Source organism: Myotis daubentonii, chromosome 10 (assembly GCF_963259705.1).
Source record: "Myotis daubentonii chromosome 10, mMyoDau2.1, whole genome shotgun sequence".
NCBI classification, from domain to species: domain Eukaryota; kingdom Metazoa; phylum Chordata; class Mammalia; order Chiroptera; family Vespertilionidae; genus Myotis; species Myotis daubentonii.
In genome coordinates, this window is record NC_081849.1 from 2550656 (window position 1) to 2574915 (window position 24260).

A 24260-nucleotide genomic window follows, 5' to 3' on the forward strand; every position below is an offset into this window, starting at 1 on the left:
GACAAAATCCTATCAATCTGTAGACAGAGGCAATCTCTAGACCAGCGGTTCTCAAGCTGTGGGTCGCGACCCCTTTGGGGGTCGAACGACCCTTTCACAGGGGTCGCCTAAGACCATCAGAAAACACATATATAATTACATATTGTTTTTGTGATTAATCACTGTGCTTTAATTATGTTCAATTTGTAACAATGAAAATACATTCTGCATATCAGATATTTACATTAGGATTCATAACAGTAGCAAAATTACAGTTATGAAGTAGCAACGAAAATAATTTTATGGTTGGGGGTCACCACAACATGAGGAACTGTATTAAAGGGTCGCGGCATTAGGAAGGTTGAGAACCACTGCTCTAGAGGCTTTGAATATTTGCCTGATCTAATTAGTAAGAAATGGCACTTGACACTGTCCTGCACTAGAGATTGAGAGGAGAAGCAGATCTACCTAATACATAGCCACAGGCAGCCAAAATGAGGAGACAAAGAAACAACCCTCAAATGAAAGAACAAGATAATTCTCTAGAACAGTGGTTCTCAACCTTCTGGCCCTTTAAATACAGCTCCTCATGTTGTGACCCAACCATAAAATTATTTTCATTGCTACTTCATAATTGTAATGTTGCTTCTATTATGAATCGTAATGTAAATACCTGATATGCAGGATGGTCTTAGGGCAGTGGTCAGCAAACTGTGGCTCGCGAGCCACATGCGGCTCTTTGGCCCTTTGAGTGTGGCTCTTCCACAAAATACCATGTGCGGGCGCACACGTACAGTGAGATTGAAACTTCGTGGCCCATGCGCAGAAGTCGGTATTTTGTGGATGAGCCACACTCAAGGGCCAAAGAGCCGCATGTGGCTCACGAGCCACAGTTTGCCGACCACTGTCTTAGGCGACCCCTGTGAAAGGGTCGTTACACCGCCAAAGGGGTCGCAACCCACAGGTTGAGAACCACTGCTCTAGAAGAAGAGATAAATGAAATGGATATAAAAAATTTATCTGATATAGAGTTCAGAGTAATGATGATAAAGATGCTCAGTAGTATGAGATAAGATATAGTAACCATGAAAACAGAAATAAAGAATGACATAGCACAAATAAAGAAGACATTGGAAGGAATACACAGCAGATTAGGGGAAGCTGAGGATTGAATCACTGAATTAGAAGACAGGGTTGAAAAAATCTATCAGACAACCAAAAAGAAAAAAAAGAATTTAAAAACAGGAGAACAGCTTAAGGGAGCAATGGGACAACATGAAACGTAGCAATATTCAAATAGCAGGTGTGCCAGAAGAGGCAGAAAGAAAGAGATATAGAACACATTTGAAGAAATAATGGAAGAAAACTTCCCTAACCTGGTAAAGGAAAAAGTCACACAAGTTCAGGGGGCACAGAGAACCCCAAGCAAGAAGAACCCAAACAAGCCCATGACCAGACACTTCATAATTAAAAATGCCAAAAATTAAAAACAAAGAGAGAATCTTAAAGGCAGCAAGAGAAAAGCAAAATGTTACCTACAAAGGAGCTCCCATAAGACTGACACCTGATTTCTCATCAGAAACTCTACAGGCCAGAAGGGAATGGCATGAAGTACTCAAGGTAATGGAAAGCAGGGATCTGAAACCAAGATTACTATATCCAGCAAGGCTATCATTCAAAATAGACAGTCAAATAAAGAGCTCCCCAGACAAAAATAAATTTAAAAAAAGGCTAACAGAGTACATCATCAACAAGCCAGCATTACAAGAAATGCTAAAGGGATAGCTGTAGTGAGAAGAAGAAACAGAGAGAGAAACCTAGTCATACAGAATTAAAATGGCAATAAATAAGTACCTATTAACACATTGTATGCGGGAAACGTATTTATACGTTTTATGTATTTATACATTCTACCAGTGTAGTAGAGCGCGGGACATGTATTAATACTTTTTTTATAGACTAGCGGTAGAATGCAGGTAACGTATAAATACGTAAACTAAAGTTATCGTAATTTTACTGAACGTTGCCATTTGCACAAAAAATGAGCAAAAATGGCCCGCACCACCTGTTAGCGCGCGATAAAAACTACCCGCAAACAATGTGTTAATAATAACCCTAAATGTAAATGGATTAAATGCTCCAATCAAAAGGTATAGGGTAGCTGAATGGATACAAAAACATGATTCAACTATATACCGTCTACAAGAGACCCACCTCAGGACAAAAGACACACACAGGATGAGAGTGAGGGCTGGAAAAAAGTTTTCCAGGAACATGAAAAAGAAAAAAAAGCTGAAGTAGCAATACTCAGAGCAGACAAAATAGACTTCAAAATGAAGGGTATCACAAGAGACAACAAAGGTCACTACATAATACTAAAGGGATTGATCCAACAAGAGAACATAACCCTGCTAAACATATATGCACCCAATATAGGAGCACCTAAATATATAAAAAACTTCTAACAACAATACAGTCATAGTAGAGGACTTTAACACCCCACTGACTTCACTGGATAGATCTTCCAGACCAAAAAAAAAAAAAAACCTATCCATGAAACAGTGACTCTAAAGGACACACTGGATTAGATGTATTTAAATGACATTTATAGAATATTTCACCCCAAAGCTGGAGGATATACATTCTTTTCAAGTGCACATGGATCATTACCAAAGATAGACCACAAGTTGGAGCACAAAACAAGTCTCTACAAGTTCAAGAAGATTGAAATCATATTGAAGGACAGAATGGACCTGATAGCTATGTCTCTAACTCCTCTCCCAGTTACTCAGCCTGCCCTTATCTCAGCCAATGGGAAAGCGGGGGAAACTAGCCCAAGGCCAAGAGTATGCTAGCCACCCCCCGTCTTTGTGTAACCAGACCCTAGCTGCACCCTGCCCTTGCGTCACTAGCCCCCGGCCCTCACTCAACCAACCAGAATCAGCCAAATCAGTGGTCAGAGTGTGCACCCACCCCCGACCCCAAGCCCTATAAATTCTTTGTTCCCTTGGGGCTCGGGGCTCTCTCTTGCATCCAGTAATGGAGGCAGGGGGGGGACCAAGTCCCGGGCTTGAATAAATGACTCTATGCTTTTGCATCGGACTCGGCTCCCTAGTGGTCTGTCTTGGGGGATCTTGAAATCTGGGCATAACATTATCAAGCATCTTCTCAGATCACAGTGAAATGAAATTAGAAATCACCTACAATAAAAACACCCAAAAACATTCAAACAGATGGAGGCTAAATAGCATGTTATTAAACAACTAGTAGCCCAGTGCACAAAAATTTGTGCACTCGGGGGTGAGGGTGAGGGGTGGGGCCAGACCCCTCAGCCTGACCTGCACCCTCTGTCATGTTCCGGGACCCCGGCCACTCCTGGCCTAGGCACAGGCCTACAGGCTTGGGGCGGCCTGGCTCCCGAGGCCCCATTTTATCAAGAGAACAAAGTCGGTGTTTGTTGGGGGCCAGATGTAAGCTGGCAAGGTCCTTGCACCTGAAGGGGCTAGCAAGGCTGGGACCCTTACCCACAGTTTCCCCAGACTTGTTTGGATGGCGGTTATCAGTAGAATGAGAGCAACCTTTGTAGAATGAGAACAGCCTTTCACGGCTTACCAAGAAGTCTGTAACTATTTACTGAGATATGCTGTACTGAGAACTTGTCTTTCTGTTCTGTCCGTCCCTTAGAGATTAAGAGGAACAAAGAATACATTCCTCTTGACAGACCTCCTATTCAGTGTGTTGTGTATAAATAGGATTGTATAGCTAATAAAGTTGCTTCAGTTCCTCAAGAACTGGAGTCCTCCCGACCCCGCTTTCCTGTCTTTCTTTCTTTTCTCATTTCCCACCTCCCTACCTCAGCCCGGCTCAACCTGTCAGGCTGGCCCTGACAGGTGTTAGTTACAGCCCTCACCGAACCCAGTACACTGCATCTGTGCATACAACTGCCTCGTTCATGTGCCTGCTTTGCCCTACTGAATTACTAACATCTTGAGGACATAGCTCTGTCTTTTCCTGCTTCACCTTCAGTGCTTGGCCTGGTGCCAGGGACCTGAGAGGGTTTGCTGAGTGAGTGAATAATGAGTGAGTGAGTGAGTGAATGAATGAGCGAGTAAGTGAATGAGCAAGCAGCTACCGGTCGGGATAGTTCGCACTCCACTCTGGGCTGCCTGACACAAACCCCGGGAAGTTCCCGCCCTGCTCTCAGCGGCCCAACTCCCCTCTCCCAGCTGCATAGTTCACGCAGGGCAAAGGCGGCCCAGGTGTGCGTGTTGGCAGATCGGTACATTAGCACCTGCCAGCCTCGGATCCCTGCGGGAGGGCCGTTTGTAGGTGTGGCCAGTGGCGGATCTGTGCTTAGCACCCACCAGCCCGGGATCCCCACGGGAGGGCGTGGTCAGTGGCAGATCGGTGCATTAGCACCTGCCAGCCTTGGATCCCCGCGGGAGGGCCGTTTGTGGGCGTGGCCAGTGGTGGATCGCTGTGGTCCCGCCCGCCAGCCCTGGGTCGGGTCCCATACGGGCTGCCTGCCGCTGGGGTTGCAGATAGCAGGCCCGGATGGCAATGGGGCAGGCAGGATGGCGCTGTCCCGCCCTGCCTGCAGTATGCAAATTAGCCACCATCTTGGTTGGCGGTTAACCGCCATCTTGGTTGGCAGTTAACTTGCATATCGTCCTGATTAGCCAATGGGAAGTGTATTGGAGGTACGGTTAATTACCCTATTTGTCTTTTATTAGGATGAATGGGTTACCAACAAGATCAAAAAAGAAATTAAAAAAACTTCCTAAAAACCAATGAAAATGAGCACACAACAACCCAAAATCTCTGGGACACAGTGAAAGCAGTCCTGAGAGGGAAGTTCATAGCACTACAGGCCTACCTTAAAAAACACGAAAAATCAACAATGAACTATTTAGCCCTACATCTTAAAGAACTAGAAAGAGAACAATAAGAAAAGCCCAGAGTAAGTAGAAGGAAGGAAATAATAAAGATTAGAGCAGAAATAAATAATATGAAGAGTAAAAAAAAAACACAAATAAAAAAATCAATGAAACCAAGAACTGGTTCTTTGAAAAGATAAACAAAATTGATGAACTGTTAGCCAAACTCATCTAGAAACAAAGAGAGAGGACCCAAATAAATAAAATCAGAAACGAAAGCAGAGAAGTAACCACTGACACCACAGAAATACAAAGGATTGTAAGAAAATACTATGAACAGCTATATGCCAACGAGCTGGACAATGTGGATGAAATGGACAAATTATTAGAAAAATACAATCTCCCAAAACTGAATCAGGAAGAATCAGAAAACCTGATTAGTCCAATAACAACTGATGAAATAGAAGCAGTAATCAAAAAAATCCCAGCAAATAAAAGCCCAGGTCCAGACAGCTTCACAGGGGAGTTTTACCAAACATTCAAAGAAGAACTAACACTATACTCCTCAAACTTCCAAAAAAATCCAAGAAGAAGGAACACTTCCAAACTCTTTTTATGAGGCCAGCATTATCCTAATTCCAAAACCAGATAAAGATACTACAAAGAAAGAGAATTACAGGCCAATATTCTTAATGAACATAGATGCTAAAATCCTCAACAAAATATTAGCAAATTGGATCCAGCCATACATTAAAAAGACCATGACCAAGTGGGATTTAATCCAGGGATGCAAGGCTGGTACAACAGTCACAAATCAATAAAGAAATTGAAAGGCAAAAATCACATGATCACATTAATAGATGCAGAAAAAGCATCTGACAAAATCCAACACCCATTTTTTATAAAAACTCTCAGCAAGTCAGAATAGAGGGAGCATATCTCAACATGATAAAGGCCATATATGATAATACTACAGCCAACATCATACTCAGTGGGCCAAAACTAAAACCATTTCCCCTAAGAACAGGAATAAGAAAGGGATGTCCACTCTTATTCAACATAGTATGGAAGTCCTAGCCACAGTGATGAGATAAGAAATAAAAGGCATCCAAATGGGAAAGGAGAAAGTGAAACTGTCATTATTCACAAATGACATGAATACATAGAAAACCTAAAGACTCCACCAAAAAACTACTAAATTTAATACATGAATTTGGCAATGTAGCAGGATACAAAAGCAACACCCAAAAATCGATGGCATTTTTATACACCAACTAGAGGCCCAGTGCATGAAGTTTGTGCACAGATAGGATCCCTAGGCCTGGCAGGCGATCAGGGCCAATTGGGGCCTTCTAGCTGCCAGCTGGGGCCTTCCTTCATTCCACACCCCACCCATGGTCAGCATACGTCAAGCGAGTGATTGAACTCCCGGTCTCCCAGTCAAACTCCTGAGGGAACACTTTGCATATTAGCCTTTTATAGATAGGCGATATGAATTCTCAGAAATAGAAAGTAAATAAGCAACCCCATTTACCATTGCAACAAAAAAAATTAAATACATAGGCATAAACTTAATCAAAGAGCCAAAAGATCTGTATTCAGAAAACTGTAAGAGGTTGAAAAAAGAGAAAGAAAAAGATATAAACAAGTGGAAGAATATACTGTGTTCATGGATTGGTAAAATCAACATCATTAAGATGCCATACTACCCAAGGCAATCCACAGATTTAATGCCATCCCCATTAAAATACCAACAGCATATTGCACAGATTTAGAACAAATACTCCAAAACTTTATAGGAAGCCAAAACAGATCCCAAATAGCTGTAGCAATTTTGAGAAAGAAGGACAAAGTTGGAGGAATCACAATACCAAATTTCAAGTTAAACTACAAAGCCACCTTAATCATAACAGCCTGGTACTAGCACAAGAACAGGCATATAGATCAAATAGAGGCCCAGTGCATGAAATTTGTGCACTGGTAGGGTCCCTAGCAGCTGCCAGCTACCATCGGGTACAACCTCTCTTCCCCCGGCCGGCCCCACCCCCTGGTCACCAAACTCCCAAAAAAACTTCTGGTCAGGGGGACAATTTGCATACTGTACTTTTATTATATAGGTTGGAATAGAAGAGAGACCCCAGAAATTGACCCAAGCCAATATGCTCAATTAATATTTGACTAAGGAGGCAAGAGCATACAATGGAGTCAAGGCAGTCTCTTCAATAAATGGTGTTGGGAAAATTGGGCAGATACTGGCAAAAAAATGAAACTAGACACCATCTTATACCATACATAAGAATAAGCTCAAAATTAATAAAAGACTTAAATGTAAGTCATGAAGCCATAAAAACCCTAGAAGAAATAATAGGCAACAAAATCTCAGACAGCTCTCATAGCAGTATTTTTATGGATACATCTCCTGGGGCAAAGGAAACTGAGGATAAAATAAACAAATGGGACTACATCAAAATAGAAAGCTTCTGCCAGCAAAAGAAACTGTCAACAAAACAACAATAAAGCCCACTGCATGGGAGAACACATTTGTCAATGATACATCTGATAAGAGTTAATATCCAAAATATATAAGAAAGTCATACAACTTAACAGAAGGAAGACAAACAACCCAATGAAAAAATGGGCAAAGGACCTAATAGACACTTCTCCAAGGAGGACATACAGAAGGCCAAGAGACATATGAAAAATGCTCAAAGTCACTGATCATCAGAGAGATGCAAATTAAAACCACAATGAGGTATCACCTCACACCTGTCAGAATGGCTACCATCAACAAATCAACAAATGATAAGTGCTGGCAAGGATGTGGTGAGAAGGAAACCCTAGTGCACTGCTGGTGGGAATGCAGACTGCTGAAGCCATTATGGAAAACAGTATGGAGTTTCCTCAAAAAATTAAAGATGGAACTTCCATTTGACCCAGTGATTCCACTTCCAGGAATATATCATAAGAAACCCGAAACACCAATCAGAAAGAATATATGCACCCCTATGTTCATCTATACTAATGAAAGGGTAACATATTAATTAGACCGGGTTGACCAGACATCTTCTGGTTGTCAGTCCTCCTTCCGGACAAAGCCATGGTGGCGGGGGCCAAGGCAGAGGCAGTTAGGGGCGATCAGGCCAGCAGGGGAGCAGTTAGGGGCGGTCAGACCAGCAGGGGAGGGCAATTAGGTGTGATCAGGCCGGCAGGGGAGAGCGGTTAGGGGCGATCGGGCCATAGGAGAGGGCGGTTAGGGGCGATTAGGCAGGCAGAGGGGTTAGGGGATAATCAGGTAGGCAGGCAGGCAGGTGAGTGGTTAGGAGCCAGCGGTCTAAACCGGCAGTCAGACATCCCCCTAGGGTGCCCGGATTGGAGAGGGTGCAGGCCAGGCTGAGGGACCCCTCCCCCATGCACAAATTTTGTGCACTGGGCCTCTAGTAGCAGCATAATTTACAATAGCTAAGATCTGGAAACAGCCCAAGTGCCCATCAGTAGATGAGTGGATAAAAAGGCTGTGGTACATTTACACCATGGAACACTATGCAGCAGTAAAATAGAAGAATCTCTTACCCTGTGAGACAGCATGGAGGGACCTGGAGAGTATCATGCTAAGTGAAGTAAGTCAGTCAGAGAAAGACAAATGTCACATGATCTCACTCATATGTGGAATCTAAGTAACAAAATAATCTGATGAACGGAGTGGATCCAGAGACATGGAAGCATGGAACAGAGTGCAGAGTCTTTGAGGGAAAGTCTGGGAGGGTGGGTGGGTGGGAGGTAATCAACCAAGGACATTGTATGCATATATGCATGGCCCATGGACACAGACAATGGGGCAGTGAGGGCCTGGGATGGGCTGGAGGGGATCTATGGGGGGAAAAGAGGACATATGTAATACTCTCAAAAATAAAGCATTTTTTTTTTTTAAAAAGGACTCCACTAGAAAGGGAACAAATGCAGCAGGTGGGTTTGCCACAGGTATCAGACATCAGCTTGCAGGACACACCTGCCACAGGAGTACAAATGCCACGCGCCTGTCCTCCTGAGTCAGGACACCGCCTGGGACACATCTGCTAAGGACACAGGGACAGGACCCTGAGGACATAAGTAACTAAAGCCTTTATGTAAGGCAAATGGGGGCGTCTACATTTACCCCGATCTAGCAAGTTCGCTTCCAGAAATGATCATAAGGACATAATTATGACTTAATGCAGAACTTACCCCCTGGGTGTCTTCCCAAGCCTCAAAGTCTATGTTACAAAATTTCCCCAAAGCCTCTAACACTAACATGTCATTGATTTGCAGTGTTTGGGGCCTGGTATGCATACCTTCCTTTCTCGGTATCTTCGTTCTCTCTCTTCATCTCCTCTTTCAGAGTTCTCATCTCTCCTCTCATTCTCGTCAGTTCTTACTTTACTTACTATAAAAAGAAAACATACTTTTATTGTTTGTTTTTTGTTGTTAATCTTCACCAGAGGACATTTTTCCATTGATTTTTTTAGAGAGAGTGGAATCGAGAGGGAGAGACAGAGAGAGGAACATCAATGTCGATTGGTTGCCTCCCGCATGCGTCCCAACCAGGGCCATGGATTGAGCCTGCAACCGAGGTACGTGCCCTTGACTGGAATCAAACCCAGAACCCTTCAATCCACAGGCCGACGCTCTAGCCACTGAGCCAAACTGGCGAGGGCATGAAAACATACTTTTAACATTCCCAAACTTCAGACATCTTGCTGCAGTCTTTGTAAATACTGCATTACAAAATTATGTATTAACACATGAAAACATATTCTTCTATTAGACCACATTCTACAATCTCAAGAATGGAAAGTCCTGGAATCTAAACTAAAAATGAATCTCAGAGAGACAACAGGGGTGGATGGGTGGCTAGGAAGAGATTAACCAAAGACCTTGCATGCACATGTGCATAACCCCTGGACACAGACAAGAGTGCGGGGAAGGCCTGGAGTGAGGGGTGGGGTGGGCTACAAGCGGTCAATGGGGAAGAAAGGGGGACGGCTGTAATACTTTCAACAATAAAGATAAATTAAAAATTAAAAAAAAAAATTAAAAAGTCACATACAAAAATGGAATAAAGGAGATGACAGTGGCACCTGCTAAGGAGGCAGCCTGGCAGGTGCAGCCTCGCTGCTGGAACTCAGCGGCACCGGCCCAGCGCACGCACCTTCCAGCCCTGTGTCGCCCACAGCGTCCAGAAAAACACCCGCTGGGCGGACATTCCCGCCAAGTGCTCAGCTGCAAGAGTCAATGCGACCTCTGGACGAGTGGAGGAGGGCGCCACCTACAGCCGGTCACTGCCCCCCCCCCCCTGTGAGAGGCCAAAGAGACTGGCAGAGCCCCACACACCCAGTGACAGTACCCACGGCTCCCTCCAATAGTGAAAAACTAGACTTTCACTTTTGAATCTGCCAAGACAAAACTCATTAGGCTTAAAATGAAGAGAATCAACATTTTCAAAGATGAGGACAAAATTAAACATTCGGACAAACTGTTAAATATTGCTTAAAATAAAACTGATACTTCTGAGAAATTCCTTTACCAAAGAACATAATGTTTGTTTATCTACAATGTGGATTGAGATTTACGAAGATAATTAATCGGGAATGTTTCAATAGTAAAACTCTAGCACATGAGAAAATCGTTACTCCTTTCATTCACTGAAATGAGTTCTAAAATACCCAAAAGGCTGGCTTATTTCACTTAGCATAATGCTCTCCAGTTCCATCCATGAAGTTGCAAATGGTAAGAGTTCCTTCCTTTTTACAGCAGCATAGTATTCCATCGTGTAGATGTACCACAGTTTTCTAATCCATTCATCTACTGATGGGCACTTAGGCTGTTTCCAGATCTTAGCTATGGTGAATTGTGCTGCTATGAACATAGGGGTGCATATATCCTTTCTGATTGGTGTTTCTGGTTTCTTGGGATATATTCCTAGAAGTGGGATCACAGGGTCAAATGGGAGTTCCATTTTCAGTTTTTTAAGGAAACTCCATACTGCATGATCTCACTCATGCATGGACAATAGAGACCATTATAAACTTTTGAACAGTAATAGATACAGAGGCAGAGCTGCCTCAAACAGATTGTCAAACTGCAGCGGGAAGGCCGGGGAGGGTTGGGGGGCAGGAGGTAGTGGGGTAAGAGATCAACTAAAGGACTTGTATGCATGCATATAAGCATAACCAATGGACATAAGACACTGGGTGATAGGGGAGGCTAGGGGACTGTCTAGGGCGGGGGGATAAAATGGATACATATGTAATACCCTTTGTAATACTTTAAGCAATAAAAAAAAAAAGTTAAAAAAAAAAAATAAAATAAAATACCCAAAAGGCAACCATCTTGCAAAGCACACAGCTCAGCAGGGGCACAACCGAACGCAAAGCCAGGGCGAGGCCGACGTGGGGAGTGAGCCCCGCAGAGGGGCTCGCCCACATGCCTGGCCCCGGGACGGCCACAGCCCAGACACGCACCTGACCGCATCCTGTGCTCAGGCCAGTGGTGCCTGGCCGCAGGCGTGGGCTCCTCCCTCCGCACCCGGCGCTCTCCCTCACGCTCCCGGCCCCGCTCGCGGTCTTTGCCTCGGCTCTGGTGCTTCTCTGTGTCATGCTCTCGGGCCTTGTCCCTCAGCTTCTCTCTGTCCAGGTCCCGGGCGTCCCTTCTCCTCTCCCGTGGCTTCTCCTTGTCTCTGTCCCCACGAGGATGCTCCCTGGAGCCATGGCGGTCTCTGTCTGCCACCCTCTCCCTGCGCTTGGCATCCCGGTCTGGGTCCCTGGGCTTCTGCTCCTTGGACTCTGGGGCATCCGTTTCCAAGTCCTTATGTAGCTTCTTCTCCTTGTGTTTCTTATCTTCTCTAGGAAGTGTCGACTGTGCAGCCAAAGCAAGAAAAAGGAAGGGTTTTCTGAGCGTGACAGCCTCCAAACCACCAGCTGCCACTGTGTCCTGCTCTCCCGCCAGCAGGAAGGGCAGGAGAAGCCCCCACAGCCACAGAGGTGTCACACCGAGCATTTCTATGGCTGCAGGCCAGCGCCCACCTGGGAGACATATTCCCATGTGTTGTCAAGTCAAATCTAAAACACTGCCCAGATTAGAAAGAAAGAAACAGGATGCTGAAGGGAAAAAAATAGCAGAATAAATATGCAAATCAATGACTAAATGGCACACAGGAATGGCTTGTGGAAGCCCTGAGGTGAGCCTTGAGAACTCACAGCTTCTTTCAGTTTAGATTTTCATAAAGAAAAAAACATATAGAGAACAAGGTACTGAAGCTGTGTCCCAGCCTCTGAGACTAGGCCCATCCGGGTCCTATTCAAGAGCAAGGACCTTCCTTATAAAACTCTCAGGGGACCTCTCTCAATCCCCAAGCCTCTCTCCACGTATGTACACACACACACACGCACAATGCACACACCACACTGTACACACACAGCCTAGGCTCTGAACCATGAAAGAAGCCAGAGTTGGTGACATGCAGGCTGGGCTAGGAAACCCTTTCCCACCACAGACCCAGAGCTACTAACCACATGAGTTGAGAACACCCTGAAATGAGCCACGTGGGAGCAAAGTTGTGTAGGGCTGAGAAGCAGGAGAAACTGGCCAATCAGACCCCAGCTCAAATCTTTGAAATACATTTACCCAAAGGTGTTTTCGGAGGTCATCTGCGGTCCATGTTTCATCTTTGGTTCTTCTCTAAAAAGAAAAGTATAAAGTTGGAATTTTCCAAGTTTAAAATAATCATTTGGCAAGCTCTAGTAAGCTGCTTTTCATATGGCCATTCTAGTCAATGGCAATTAGTCCTGAATACCAAGAATTTACTGTCTATCGACCAGAATAAATAGTAACAGATATACAGATTTTTAAAAAGCATTCACTAGTCTAAAATTACCTATAAATTATTACGGAATGTGTTTCTTTGGCGACTTCACAACATAAATGTCCATTCTGCCTCAAGGCTCCGCCTAAGCATAAGCAACACAGTCCTCCCCTTTCCAGGCCCCTCTGCGGCCTGTCAGCGCAGTCCCAACACTCAGAAAGCTTACTTTAAGGAGGCTGGCGCTTCATTCATAAATATGAAGGGCCAGGCAGGCATTTAAGAAAAACCAACATCAGAAAGAGAAGAATCACCCTGGCTGGGTGGCTCAGTTGGTGAGACTATTGTCCTGTACACCAACAGGTTTTGGGTTCGATTCCCCATCAGGGCACATACCCAGGCTGCGGGTTTCCTCCCTGGCCCTGGCATGGCAACCTATCGATGTTTTTCATTGATGTTCTCTCTCTCTCCCTTCCTCTCTCTCTAAATTCAATAAAAGCATATCCTTGACAACCTAAATTATAATCCAGGGACTGGGCTCCGCACGCTCGTAGCGCCCTTGGAGCTTTGGAAGTGGGTGTGAGGCTTGAGGAAAAGGCCGTTGAGAACCAAGATGGCGGCATAGGTTAACGCCGGAGTTTGCTGCTTTGAACAACTACTTCAAAAGTGAAACTAAAACACGGAACGGACATCACCCAGAACCCCAGGAACGCTGGCTGAGTGGAAGTCCTACAACTAGGAGGAAAGAGAAACGCATACGGACACTCAGAGGAGGCGCAGTGCTGAAGTCAAATTCTGAGGTGCGGAGTGCGCGGAGCGGGCTGGCGGCGGAGGGCGCGGTTGTTGTTTTCAATCGGGAGGGAGTCGCAGACTCTGAGCTCCAGATACGGGCGAGTCTTTAGGGACCCAGACTCAAACGGGAGAAGCGGGACTGTCTGGCTTCGGTCAGAGCGAGTGCAGCTTTCTCTCCCAGCTTTGCAGCGGGTGCTGGGACTCGGAGAGGCAGAGCCCCTGGGGACAGGACTGAGAGCCGCCATAACTGCTCTCTCCGGCCCACCCTGTTGATCCTGTGCGACCCGCCCCGCCCAAGCCCTGCACAGAGGCATTTGCCGGATAGCCTCAGGCAAAGGCTAGATTAGCACCTCCCTAGAGGACAGAAGTTCTCTCACCGCTGACACAGCTGATTCTCATAGCCACTTGGCCTGGAGGTCAAACCCTCCCTGGTATTAGCTACAACAATCAAGATTTATCTATAAGACTGCGAACAAAGACCACTAGGGGGTGCACCAAGGAAGCATAACAAAATGCAGAGACAAAGAAACAGGACAAAATTGTCAATGGAAGAAATAGAGTTCAGAACCACACTTTTAAGGTCTCTCAAGAACTGTTTAGAAGCTGCCGATAAACTTAATGAGATCTACACGAAAACTAATAAGACCCTCGATCTTATATTGGGGAACCAACTAGAAATTAAGCACACACGGACTGAAATAACGAATATTATACAGACGCCCGACAGCAGACCAGAGGAGCGCAAGAATCAAGTCAATGATTTGAAATGCGAGGAAGCAAAAAACATCCAACCGGAAAAGCAAAATAAAAAAAGAATCCAAAAATGTGAGGATAGTGTAAGGAGCCTCTGGGACAGCTTCAAGCGTACCAACATCAGAATTATAGGGGTGCCAGAAGATGAGAGAGACCAAGATATTGAAAACCTATTTGAAGAAATAATGACAGAAAACTTCCCCCACCTGGTGAAAGAAATGGACTTACAGGTCCAAGAAGCGCGGAGAACCCCAAACAAAAGGAATCCAAAGAGGACCACACCAAGACACATCATAATTAAAATGCCAAGAGCAAAAGATAAAGAGAGAATCTTAAAAACAGCAAGAGAAAGAAACTCAGTTACCTACAAGGGAATACCCATACGACTGTCAGCTGATTTCTCAACAGAAACTTTGCAGGCCAGAAGGGAGTGGCAAGAAATATTCAAAGTGATGAATACCAAGAACCTACAACCAAGATTACTTTATCCAGCAAAGCTATCATTCAGAATTGAAGGTCAGATAAAGAGCTTCACAGATAAGGAAAAGCTAAAGGAGTTCATCACCACCAAACCAGGATTATATGAAATGCTGAAAGGTATCCTTTAAGAAGAGGAAGAGGAAGAAAAAGGTAAAGATACACATTATGAACAACAAATATGCATCTATCAACAAGTGAATCTAAGAATCAAGTGAATAAATAATCTGATGAACAGAATGAACTGTTGATTATAATAGAATCAGGGACATAGAAAGGGAATGGACTGACTATTCTTGGGGGGGAAAGGGGTGTGGGAGATGTGGGAAGAGACTGGACAAAAATCGTGCACCTATGGATGAGGACAGTGGGTGGGGAGTGAGGGCGGAGGGTGGGGCGGGAACTGGGAGGAGGGGAGTTATGGGGGGGGGGGAAAGGAACAAATGTAATAATCTGAACAATAAAGATTTAATTAAAAAAAAAAAAAGCATATCCTTAGCGGGGATTTTAAAAAGAGAGAGAGAAGAATCAAGACAAACAAATAGAGAAAATGACCCAAGAAAATGAACAGAAGTATTTATTTCATTTTTGTAAAGGCATAAGAGTTATATCCTCTGGAAGATATTAAAAATCTTTTAAGCACAAATTAAAACATGCTACAAAAGAAGCAATATGAGAACAAGAATTCTTAATATTAAATGTAACAAACTAAAACATTTGATAAAGCTAACGATAAAGTTGGAGAAATCCCCCTAATATATCTATATTTTTAAAAAGGCAATGAGATGGGAAATACAAGCCGCCAGTCCAACACTTAACGAGAGACTGAATCAGAGTTCTAGAGAGAGAGAGGATGGAGGGGAAAAAAAGGGGGGGGGAGAGAGATCCCCGAAGTGAAGGTAAAGGAGAGCTTTCCTTTTGAAAGTGATCATGAAATGTCAACAACAATGACATTCTCGGCCCAATCACACGTAGGTCTGCAGTGAATCCTGCGCATGTAATCATATAACATGATTGGTTTTCAGATTTAAAAATCAACCTACTAACAAATCACAGGAACCTTACGCTACAGGAGAGCTTAAGAAAACGAGAGGGAAAAGGACAGAAGACGGAGGTCGGGGAGTCTGTGCACGTTAAGCGCTGGGTAAAAGGAGGCGGTCAACCGCACACGGACCCCGGCCCATCCGAGTCCCCGAGGCTAAGCGGTCACGGGAGGCCGGCCCGAGCCCAGGGCCGCCGGGTGCCTGGACACTGGGGAGCCTGGGCCAACTAACCACGGTCCGCGAACTCCCCAGAGCCCGTGCGCACCCACCTTCCCCGGCTCCATCGCCGCTCGCAGGGGCGTCGCCGACTCCTAGCAACCAGCGCGCTGCGACGAGAGCGCCAGCTACCGTTGGCCCGGCCTGCTCCGCGGCCTCCCCAGCGCGCATGCGCGACCCGGCTCCGGGCCACCGGGAGGCGCGAGCAGCAGAGCGCAGAGCGATCGCTGGCTGGGCCAGCCTCGGCTTGTGGCGCCCGGTCAGATGCCCGAGGACGCGGGGCTGACGCCGCTGCGGGGCCGGCAGGAGCGGGGCGAAAAGAGAAAAAGGAGGCTCGGCTGCCGGGTCAGCTGCCGCGTCACCGGCTCCACTGAGCCGGGTGGCCCCTGCGTCGTCGGAGGCCCCGGCCTGGCTCCCGGAAAGGCGGTGTGTCCGGGCTGGGGAACGCCGGACCTCGCTGATCTGCCGTCGGTGATGGAAAGGGCTTTTCATCTGGATAGGGCTTCGCACTTTACAGACCGTTTCTCCGTTTGTTGTCATTTGATAAAACACTTGTAAGAATGGCAGGAATCGATGCATTTGAAAAAGCAGTGAACGGATGACTTTTCATGCGACACGAGAGGTGAGAGCTGAATCCTGAAGGCGAGTGGCCTGCCTCTCGGGTTTATTCTCTCGTGCGGGACGGGGCGGGGCGGGTCCCACTCCTGTGAGGGGCCATGTGACGCACACCCAGCTGTTCCAAACGCTATTTTCCATTTGTTTAGTATACAAATGATGCTTACAAAATATTACACTTAATGTTTACACACACACGCGCGCGCGCGCACACACACGCACACACACACATGCACGCACACACACACGCACGCACACACACATACACGCACACGCACGCACACATACACGCACACGCACACACATACACGCACACACACGCGCGCGCACACGCACACACACACGAGTCAGTTCTTGCCCTGGCCGGTAGGTGGCGGGCAGAGCATGGTGCAGACCCTCGAAGTTTGGGCTCAGCCCCCGCCAGGGCACACACCAGAAGCAGCCATGAATGCATGAAGAAGTAGGACAACAAATCGATGTTTCTCTCATCTCCCTTCCTCTGTCTCTAAAATCCATAAATAAAAATGTTACAAAAGAGTAAACTTGAAAATCATGTGTTAAGCAATACTTCTGTACTTTTGATATGGTTTTTCTATAGATACAAATTTTATTTTTCAGACATTGTATTTTTTAGTTATATACTAGTATGAACCGGTTTACAGTTTTATGGACCCATCTATGTGTTCCAGATACAAAGGCCATTTACTCAGTCCCTTGCCTTAGACAAAGTAACAGATCCATTAAGCCTTTTGTATTTAATTATACTCTGGTTTTTAACATACCACTCCTACCTTTTTCATTTCTACTCATCCGCACTTAAGAAAGAACATAGAAGGAAGTTAGGAAAGGTAATCTTGGTGATAGCTATGATTTATTCAGGGACTGCTCCAAGTGAGGCATTTAGTAATTCATTTAATTCTCCTAGCATCCCGCAGGAGCTAGCCATGTTGCAGCTTTTCAGAGGAGAAGTCTGAGGACCAGAAAGGTTAATTTGCTTGCCCGAGGGCACACAGCTAGGGTGGTGGGTGATCAGAAGCTGAATCATTCTCTTAACTACTGTGTCCTTCCGTCAACAAGAAAACAGTGGATACTGTTTCCACCTACACCCATACTGCAAGAATGACCCTTCTCCCTCACCTCCCAAGTGCAATCGCTAACTCTTGTCAAGATAATATGTCTTTGTCAATATTTTTTCATTCTAGCCCCTACCAATCCATCCTGCATTGCAGCCAGTCATCTAGCACATGAATCTCATGGCACTCCCTGCCTCTATCTTTTTCATCACCAAACAGGACAACTTATAGAGTCGCCCAAATGCACCATATTCACAGGCTTTGCAAATGCTAGTTCCTCTTTCTCACTATCTCCCCCGTGTTTGCAAAATAAATGCCTATAGATGAAGATAAAACAATGTTTCCTCAGACTTCTTAAAACAATTATTTTCTAAATAACTCACTTGCCAATCAAATATTACATTTTATTTTGTAATATTATCTTTATTCAGGGGATACCTTACTGAGTTCATGTGATGACGTGGGACTGTAGAGTGCTAGAGATAGCTAAAATACAGTCTGGGACTCCAGGAGCTTGTAATTACTAGGAGAGAGAAATATGCACACAACTACCAAATAATCTGAATGAGAGTCAGAGTGGCTTGCACCTCTACAATGAAACCTCTGTAAGGGTGTAGGGGATGCAGCTGGGACAGGGAGAGGTAGACGAGATGGACAGAACAAGTGATAAGGCCCAGATCTAGGCAGGAGGGGATCTACAACAAAGGGGAAAGAATTGAACTTAAACAGAAGGCAGCACTTTTTTAAATATATATATCTATTTTTTATTGATTTCAGAGAGGAAGGGAAAGGGAGAGAGATAGAAACACCAATGATGAGAGAGAAGCATTGAACGGCTGCCTCCTGCATGCCTCCTGGGGATTGAGCCCGCAACCCGGGCATAAGCCCTTGACTAGATTTGAACCCAGGACCCTTCAGTCCAGAGGCCGACACTCTGTCCACTGAACCAAACCAGCTGGGGCCAGAAGGCAGCACTTTCATCTGAAACCAGAAAGGATGAGAGCAGAGGCTGAACTTCACAGCTTGTTGGTGGTGGTGGTGGTAATCCTCACCCAAGGATATTTTTTCCATTGATTTTTATTTTTATTTTTAGAGAGAGTGGAAAAGGGGGAAAGAGACACAGAAAGAAACATTGATGTGAGAGACACACATTGATTGGTTGCCTCCCACAGGGCCCAGGCCCGCGGATAGAGCCTGCAACCGAGGTACCTGCTCTTGACTGGAATTGAACACACGACCCTTCATTCTGTGGGTGTACGCTCTAACAACTGAGCCAACCCAGCGAGGGCCACAGTTTTGTTCTAGAACATGCACAATGATGCTCCCCTTTCCTCTGAGAAACCAGAGCCTTTCATTGGAAAACTGTTTGCAAAAAGAGAAGGAAAGAGGTAACATGAAGGTCATGGAGATTGAGGTGTATAAAGAATAAAATACTAGTGAGGACCTAGGGGCTGTGCTGGGCCTGTTATTGACTCGGTGCAGACAGATGTATTCTGCCTCTGGTGTGACCACATGCAGGGACGTGGGCTCACAAAGGCAGCTGAGGCCAGGAGGCTGATGGACACTTCTCTTCGATGTATTTTACATCCCTAGGCCCCTGGGTCAAAGACTTCATCGCAGACGTGCAGGATGCCTTATGTGGCTTGTGTTCACACAAGTCTTATCTATAGGATGTCATTCTACAACTCTTTAGAGAAAAAGCTCACGCTCCTTTGTGAAAACAAGGCAATTGCTGGTGAGGTCGCAACTGAGTCATGAGTGGAGGGTGGCATCTGAGCATTAAACAGTTGCATAGGAAGAGAGTCGAGACCCACCACTTTACACATAGCGGTGAGCAAAAGTAGGTTGATGGTTTTTCATATGAAAATAGTGCAATAATCCTATATAATAAAGAGCTAATCTGAAAATGGTCGTCACGCCCTCATATCCTCACGCCATCACTCCGTAACTGCTCAGACACTCAACACTTGGGAGAGAGTAATGGGGACCAGCCAGGCACAAATGAGTTCGCGAGAAAGGAATGGGGACCAGCCAGGCTGCAGCCCGGGAGAGGGTCAAGCCGTCCGCCCATGGTCCTCTGTGGCTGCGGCCGGCCCAAGCGAAGCCGGCCCTGGTCCTGGGTGCCTGCGACCAGCTGGAGGAGGGAATCCTGGGTCTCTGGTTCAGGGCAAGGCAGAGGTGGTTAGGGGTGATCAGGCCAGCAGGGGAGCAGTTAGGGGTGATCAGGCAGGCAGAGATGGTTAGGGGCGATCAGGCAGGCAGAGGTGGTTAGGGGCAGGCAGGCAGGCGAGCGGTTAGGAGCCAGCGGTCCCAGATGGCGAGAGGCAGTCGGACATCCCCTGAGGGGTCCCAGATTGGAGAGGGTACAGGCCGGGCTGAGGGACACTCTCCCCCCCCCCCGTGCACGAATTTTGTGCACCAGGCCTCTACTCTTCTATATAATAGCCTAGGTCAGTGGTCGGCAAACTCATTAGTCAACAGAGCCAAATATCAACAGTACAATGATTGAAATTTCTTTTGAGAGCCAAATTTTTTAAACTTAAACTATATAGGCAGCTACATTGTTATTAACTTAATTAGGGTACTCCTAAGCTGGCCTTTGCTAAAAACGTCCTCAGTCTGATTGATGTACGTTCGCTGAGGTCGACCCCTTCCAACTCTCCCATCCTCAACTCCTGCATGAATCGCACGCACCTCCCCCGTGCTGCGTATCCCATTGCTGGACCGACCGACACCCCCACTTCTAACGCCACTTCTTCAAAACAGACTCGCCCAGGCCGAAAACTGACTTCTGCGCATGGGCCACAGTTTCAATCGCACTGTCCGTGCGCCCCACACGTGTTATTTTGTGGAAGAGCCACACTCAAGGAGCCAAAGAGCCGCATGTGGCTTGCGAGCCGCAGTTTGCCAACCACTGGCCTAGGTGATCGTCAGGCCATCATGCTGTGATGCCCTCGTGCCCTCACAACCCATCAGCAGGAGGCTGCCTGCGCAGCGGGTGCCCGCTGGTGGGGGGGCTGTGCGAGGAGGCAGCATAGGCCCTTGATGTCAGGGAGGGTGGGACCTGAGCACTTGGTGTGGAGGGAATAGGACAGGCTCCCTGGGAGGGAACACAGAGTGGAGCTGCGAGCAGAGCTGGTTGTGTTCAGGTGCAGCGGCTCCTCTTCAGGTGTGAGAGGCTGCAGCGGCCTGGCTGAGAGGCAAGGGGCGAGCAGATGCTCTGAGTGCAGTCACCATGGACCACCCGGATGAGGGTCCTCCTGCCAAGGCCTGCCGCCTGAGCAGCTCAGAGCCCTCTCAAAACGAGGGGCTGCTGCTGCTGCCACCTCCGCCACCACCACGGCTCCTGCGACTGCCCCTGCCTCCACTGGAGCAGCCCCGAAGCTCAGAGAGGACACGGAAGCGGCACGGGTGCTGGCTGACAGGAAGGGGATGGATTGTGCCTCACTCTCCCCCTCCGCCCCCTATGTCATTCTGGAGCGGGGATCCTGGGATCCTGATTTTGAGTCTGGGTGTGGGGAGGCGCCCCCTCCTGCGGAGAGCCTGGAAACATTCTCTCCTGAGGAGGTGGGGAGGGGGGGAGGCCTGGAGATGGACATTCAGGTTATGGAGCCAGAGCCATAGCCCAGGGGCTTTGGTGGAGAGGCCCTAGACACCTGTAGCATAGGGGGATGGGAGTACCAGGTGTTAGCGGGTCTACAGGGAAAGGAAGAGGCCATTATCATAGTGGAAGATGACAAAGAGGAGGTGAAGGAGAATGTGAGGACGAGGAGGAGGAGGAGGAGGAGGAGGAAACAGAGAAAGAGGCCTGGGGGTGGGGGGGGCCTGCGGCTCCAGCCTACCTCTTTGAGGCAATCCATCGAGGAGCCCCAGGGTCCCAGGTCTCGCGCGATTTTGCTTGTCGGATTACTAGTTAATAAATAATAATACAGAACAAACTGTTTCTCGTCCTCACAACTGTAACCCTACTATTGCCCATCCCTGTATTTACAGCTTACATAATGTAACTTAGTGAAGAGCAAGAAAGGGAAAACTACTTCCTTTGTTTGAGATTTAGTCCCCTCCACTGAAGTTGAGTGTTCTAGACCCTAGAGCAGCGGTTCTCAACCTGTGGGTCGCGACCCCTTTGGCGGTCGAACGACCCTTTCACAGGGGTCGCCTAAGACCATCCTGCATATCAGATATTTACATGACGATTCATAACAGTAGCAACATTACAGTTAGGAAGTAGCAACGAAAATAATGTTATGGTTGGGTCACCACATGAGGAACTGTATTTAAAGGGCCAGAAGGTTGAGAGCCACTGCCCTAGGGCAAGGTTTTTATGAGAAATGTATTTATGTCTCCATAGCAACACATACACATGCACACATAATTATATACAGACTCACAGGTGAAGGGAGGAGAGGTTATTCACTCAGTACTTGCTATGTCAGGCACTGTGCCAGCCTGATGATATGCGGATAACCCTAATAAATATGATTCCTGTCCTCAAGGAACTTAAAGCCTAGTGGAATTACTAATGAGACTCTGGCAAAGAGGAATGCATGCCAATGCTTCCCCCCACATCAAATTCCATGTTAGGAAGTCTGATTCCTCCACTCTAACAGGGAGATTGCAGCTTGGCCTTTAGTTGGCAGTCCTCTTCATCTCACACAGCAAGTGGTCTGTGGGATAGCACTGTTTTGTCCTGAAGGCGCCAGGCTTTGTCCCTGCAGCCACTGTGTAGTAATCAGGTTTTCATTCCAGAATCCCTGCAACATGGCAAGGAAGAACACGTCAATCACAAATGTAAAAACAAGCAAGCATGCTCTATTTCTCTCCTATAGCCCCTGCTCTTCCTGAAGTTGGCAATTCAAGGCTACCAGTAACAAGGTTTAAAGAGTAAGGGGGTGTAACAAACAGCCCTGTCAATACAATTTAATTAAAATTTCCTTGGAAGTCGGTGCATGTGCTGAAGGACAGTTAACTAGGAAGTACTGGCTGAGTTTCCAGGAAAATAAAGTGATCAGGGGCTGCTGTGCTGCTCAGAAATCACGAGCCAGGTCTAAGCGAGTCCTTTCAGCGCTGAGTCGCCAGGATGTGACCCTCTTCCCGAGCAGCTGACAGCATCCTGCCTCCAGCTGGAATCCCACTTTCCTGTCTGCTTCGCCTCCCACACGTTAGCTGGGGCCGAAATTCCCGTGTTTAACACTCAGGTAAAAGGGCCCCATCCTGTTGAGTTTTTCTCATGTCTTAGCTGACTGCGATTTCCAAAACAACACATCTTGCCCTCGCTGGTTTGGCTCAGTGGCTAGAGCCTCGGCCTGTGGACTGAAGGGTCCCAGGTTCCGGTCAAGGGCACCCGCCCTGGTTGCCACCTCGATCCCCACTAGGGGCCTGCAGGAAGCAGCCGATCCATGGTTCTCACTCATCATTGATGATTCTCTCTCTCTCTCTCCCTTCCTTTCTGAAATCAATAAAAATATATATTTTAAAAAACACACAAAAACATCTTTATGCTGTGGCATCATCCGCACGACTAGAGCGGTAACTGCTTTGCTTTACGTTTTTAACCTGTTAAAAGTCTACGAAACAGCTAATTCCCCAAACCTGCAGGTGGAAGGAACACGCGGGAGCGCGCACTTCTCCTTCCACACCAGCCCTCCAGGAGCCGCGCCCTGGCCGATCCACCGGGCTCCGGCCCCCCAGGCAGGCGACAAAGCCGTCCCCAAGCCCAGGGCGCTCCGCAGTAGCCGGTGCCGCAAAGGCCACTGCCACGCCGCCAGCCCGGCCCGCAAAACTGCTCCGCAGGTAGGCAGCGGGCCATCCCGGGCGCCGCCCGCCGGGACCCGCGCAGTGCGTCCCACGCTGGGCTCCGCCCACTCCCGGAGGCGGGCCCACCACCCGGTGAAGACCGAGCGGCCAGCCCCTCCAGGGCCGCCCACACCGCCCCGCCCACTCAAAGCCCCGCCCACATCTGCCTCACCGGCGCGACGGCCTCACGCACCGGCCCCGCCCACCCCAGGAGTGACGTGCCCCCAGCCCAGGCCCCTCCCGCCGAGGCCCCGCCCCACCGCCCTGCGCGCTGACGTCACACGCCGCCTGCGGGCGGAAGCGCGCCCCGGCGGTAGCGGAGGCGCTGTGCCCACAGAGGGGCGCTGGCGCTCGGGTGGAGGCACCTCAGCTGGGACTGGACGCGCTGGCAGCGCGGCTGGGCGGCAGACGATGGGCGACGCCGGGGGCCCGGGCCCGGTGGCCGGCGCTGCACGGGCCGAGCCGGCTGGCTCGGCGCTGAGCGTGGACGTGGTGGGGCTGTTGGCGCAGCTGGCCCGCAGCTTCGCGCTGCTGCTGCCGGTGTACGCGCTGGGCTACCTGGGCCTGAGCTTCAGCTGGGTGCTGCTGGCGCTGGCGCTGCTCGCCTGGTGCCGGCGCAGCCGCGGCCTCAAGGCCACGCGCCTGTGCCGCGCGCTGGCGCTGCTGGAAGACGAGGAGCGCACTGTGCACCTGGGGGTGCGCGCCTGCGACCTGCCGGCCTGGGTGAGTACGGGTGCCCGACCCGCTTCCTTCCCCACCTCATTCCTGCCCTGACCCTGCTCCTACGCCCATTCCTGCCTCCGTC

At 47.8% G+C, this 24260-nt stretch overlaps 2 protein-coding genes across 10 annotated transcripts in view; one reads left to right on the forward strand and one right to left on the reverse strand.

Moving 5' to 3' along the window:
* The window catches only part of DYNC2I1 (dynein 2 intermediate chain 1), a 68819-nt gene extending 52269 nt beyond the window's left edge, over positions 1-16550 (reverse strand). For 5 of the 8 annotated variants that reach the window (XR_009454674.1, XM_059711299.1, XM_059711297.1 and 2 more), the window contains exons 1-2: positions 16025-16550; positions 9185-9276 (exon numbers count right to left, since the gene is read on the reverse strand). Coding sequence is in view for 7 of the 8 variants with exons in the window: in XM_059711299.1 (XP_059567282.1) it covers positions 9185-9276; positions 16025-16550 (618 nt within the window). In the remaining variant the exon portion in view is untranslated. Of the gene's footprint in view, positions 1-8426; positions 8457-9184; positions 9277-11353; positions 11748-12515; positions 12570-16024 lie in introns of those variants that run through there. The other 3 variants (XM_059711296.1, XM_059711298.1, XM_059711300.1) reach the window with 3 other exon arrangements.
* Positions 16551-23742: 7192 nt separating this feature from the next.
* The window catches only part of ESYT2 (extended synaptotagmin 2), an 83480-nt gene continuing 82962 nt past the window's right edge, over positions 23743-24260 (forward strand). The window contains exon 1 of one of the 2 annotated variants that reach the window (XM_059711312.1): positions 23743-24178. In XM_059711312.1, coding sequence (XP_059567295.1) covers positions 23867-24178 — 312 coding nt within the window. In that variant the 5' untranslated portion in view covers positions 23743-23866. The remainder of the gene's footprint in view (positions 24179-24260) is intronic. The other variant, XM_059711313.1, reaches the window with a different exon arrangement.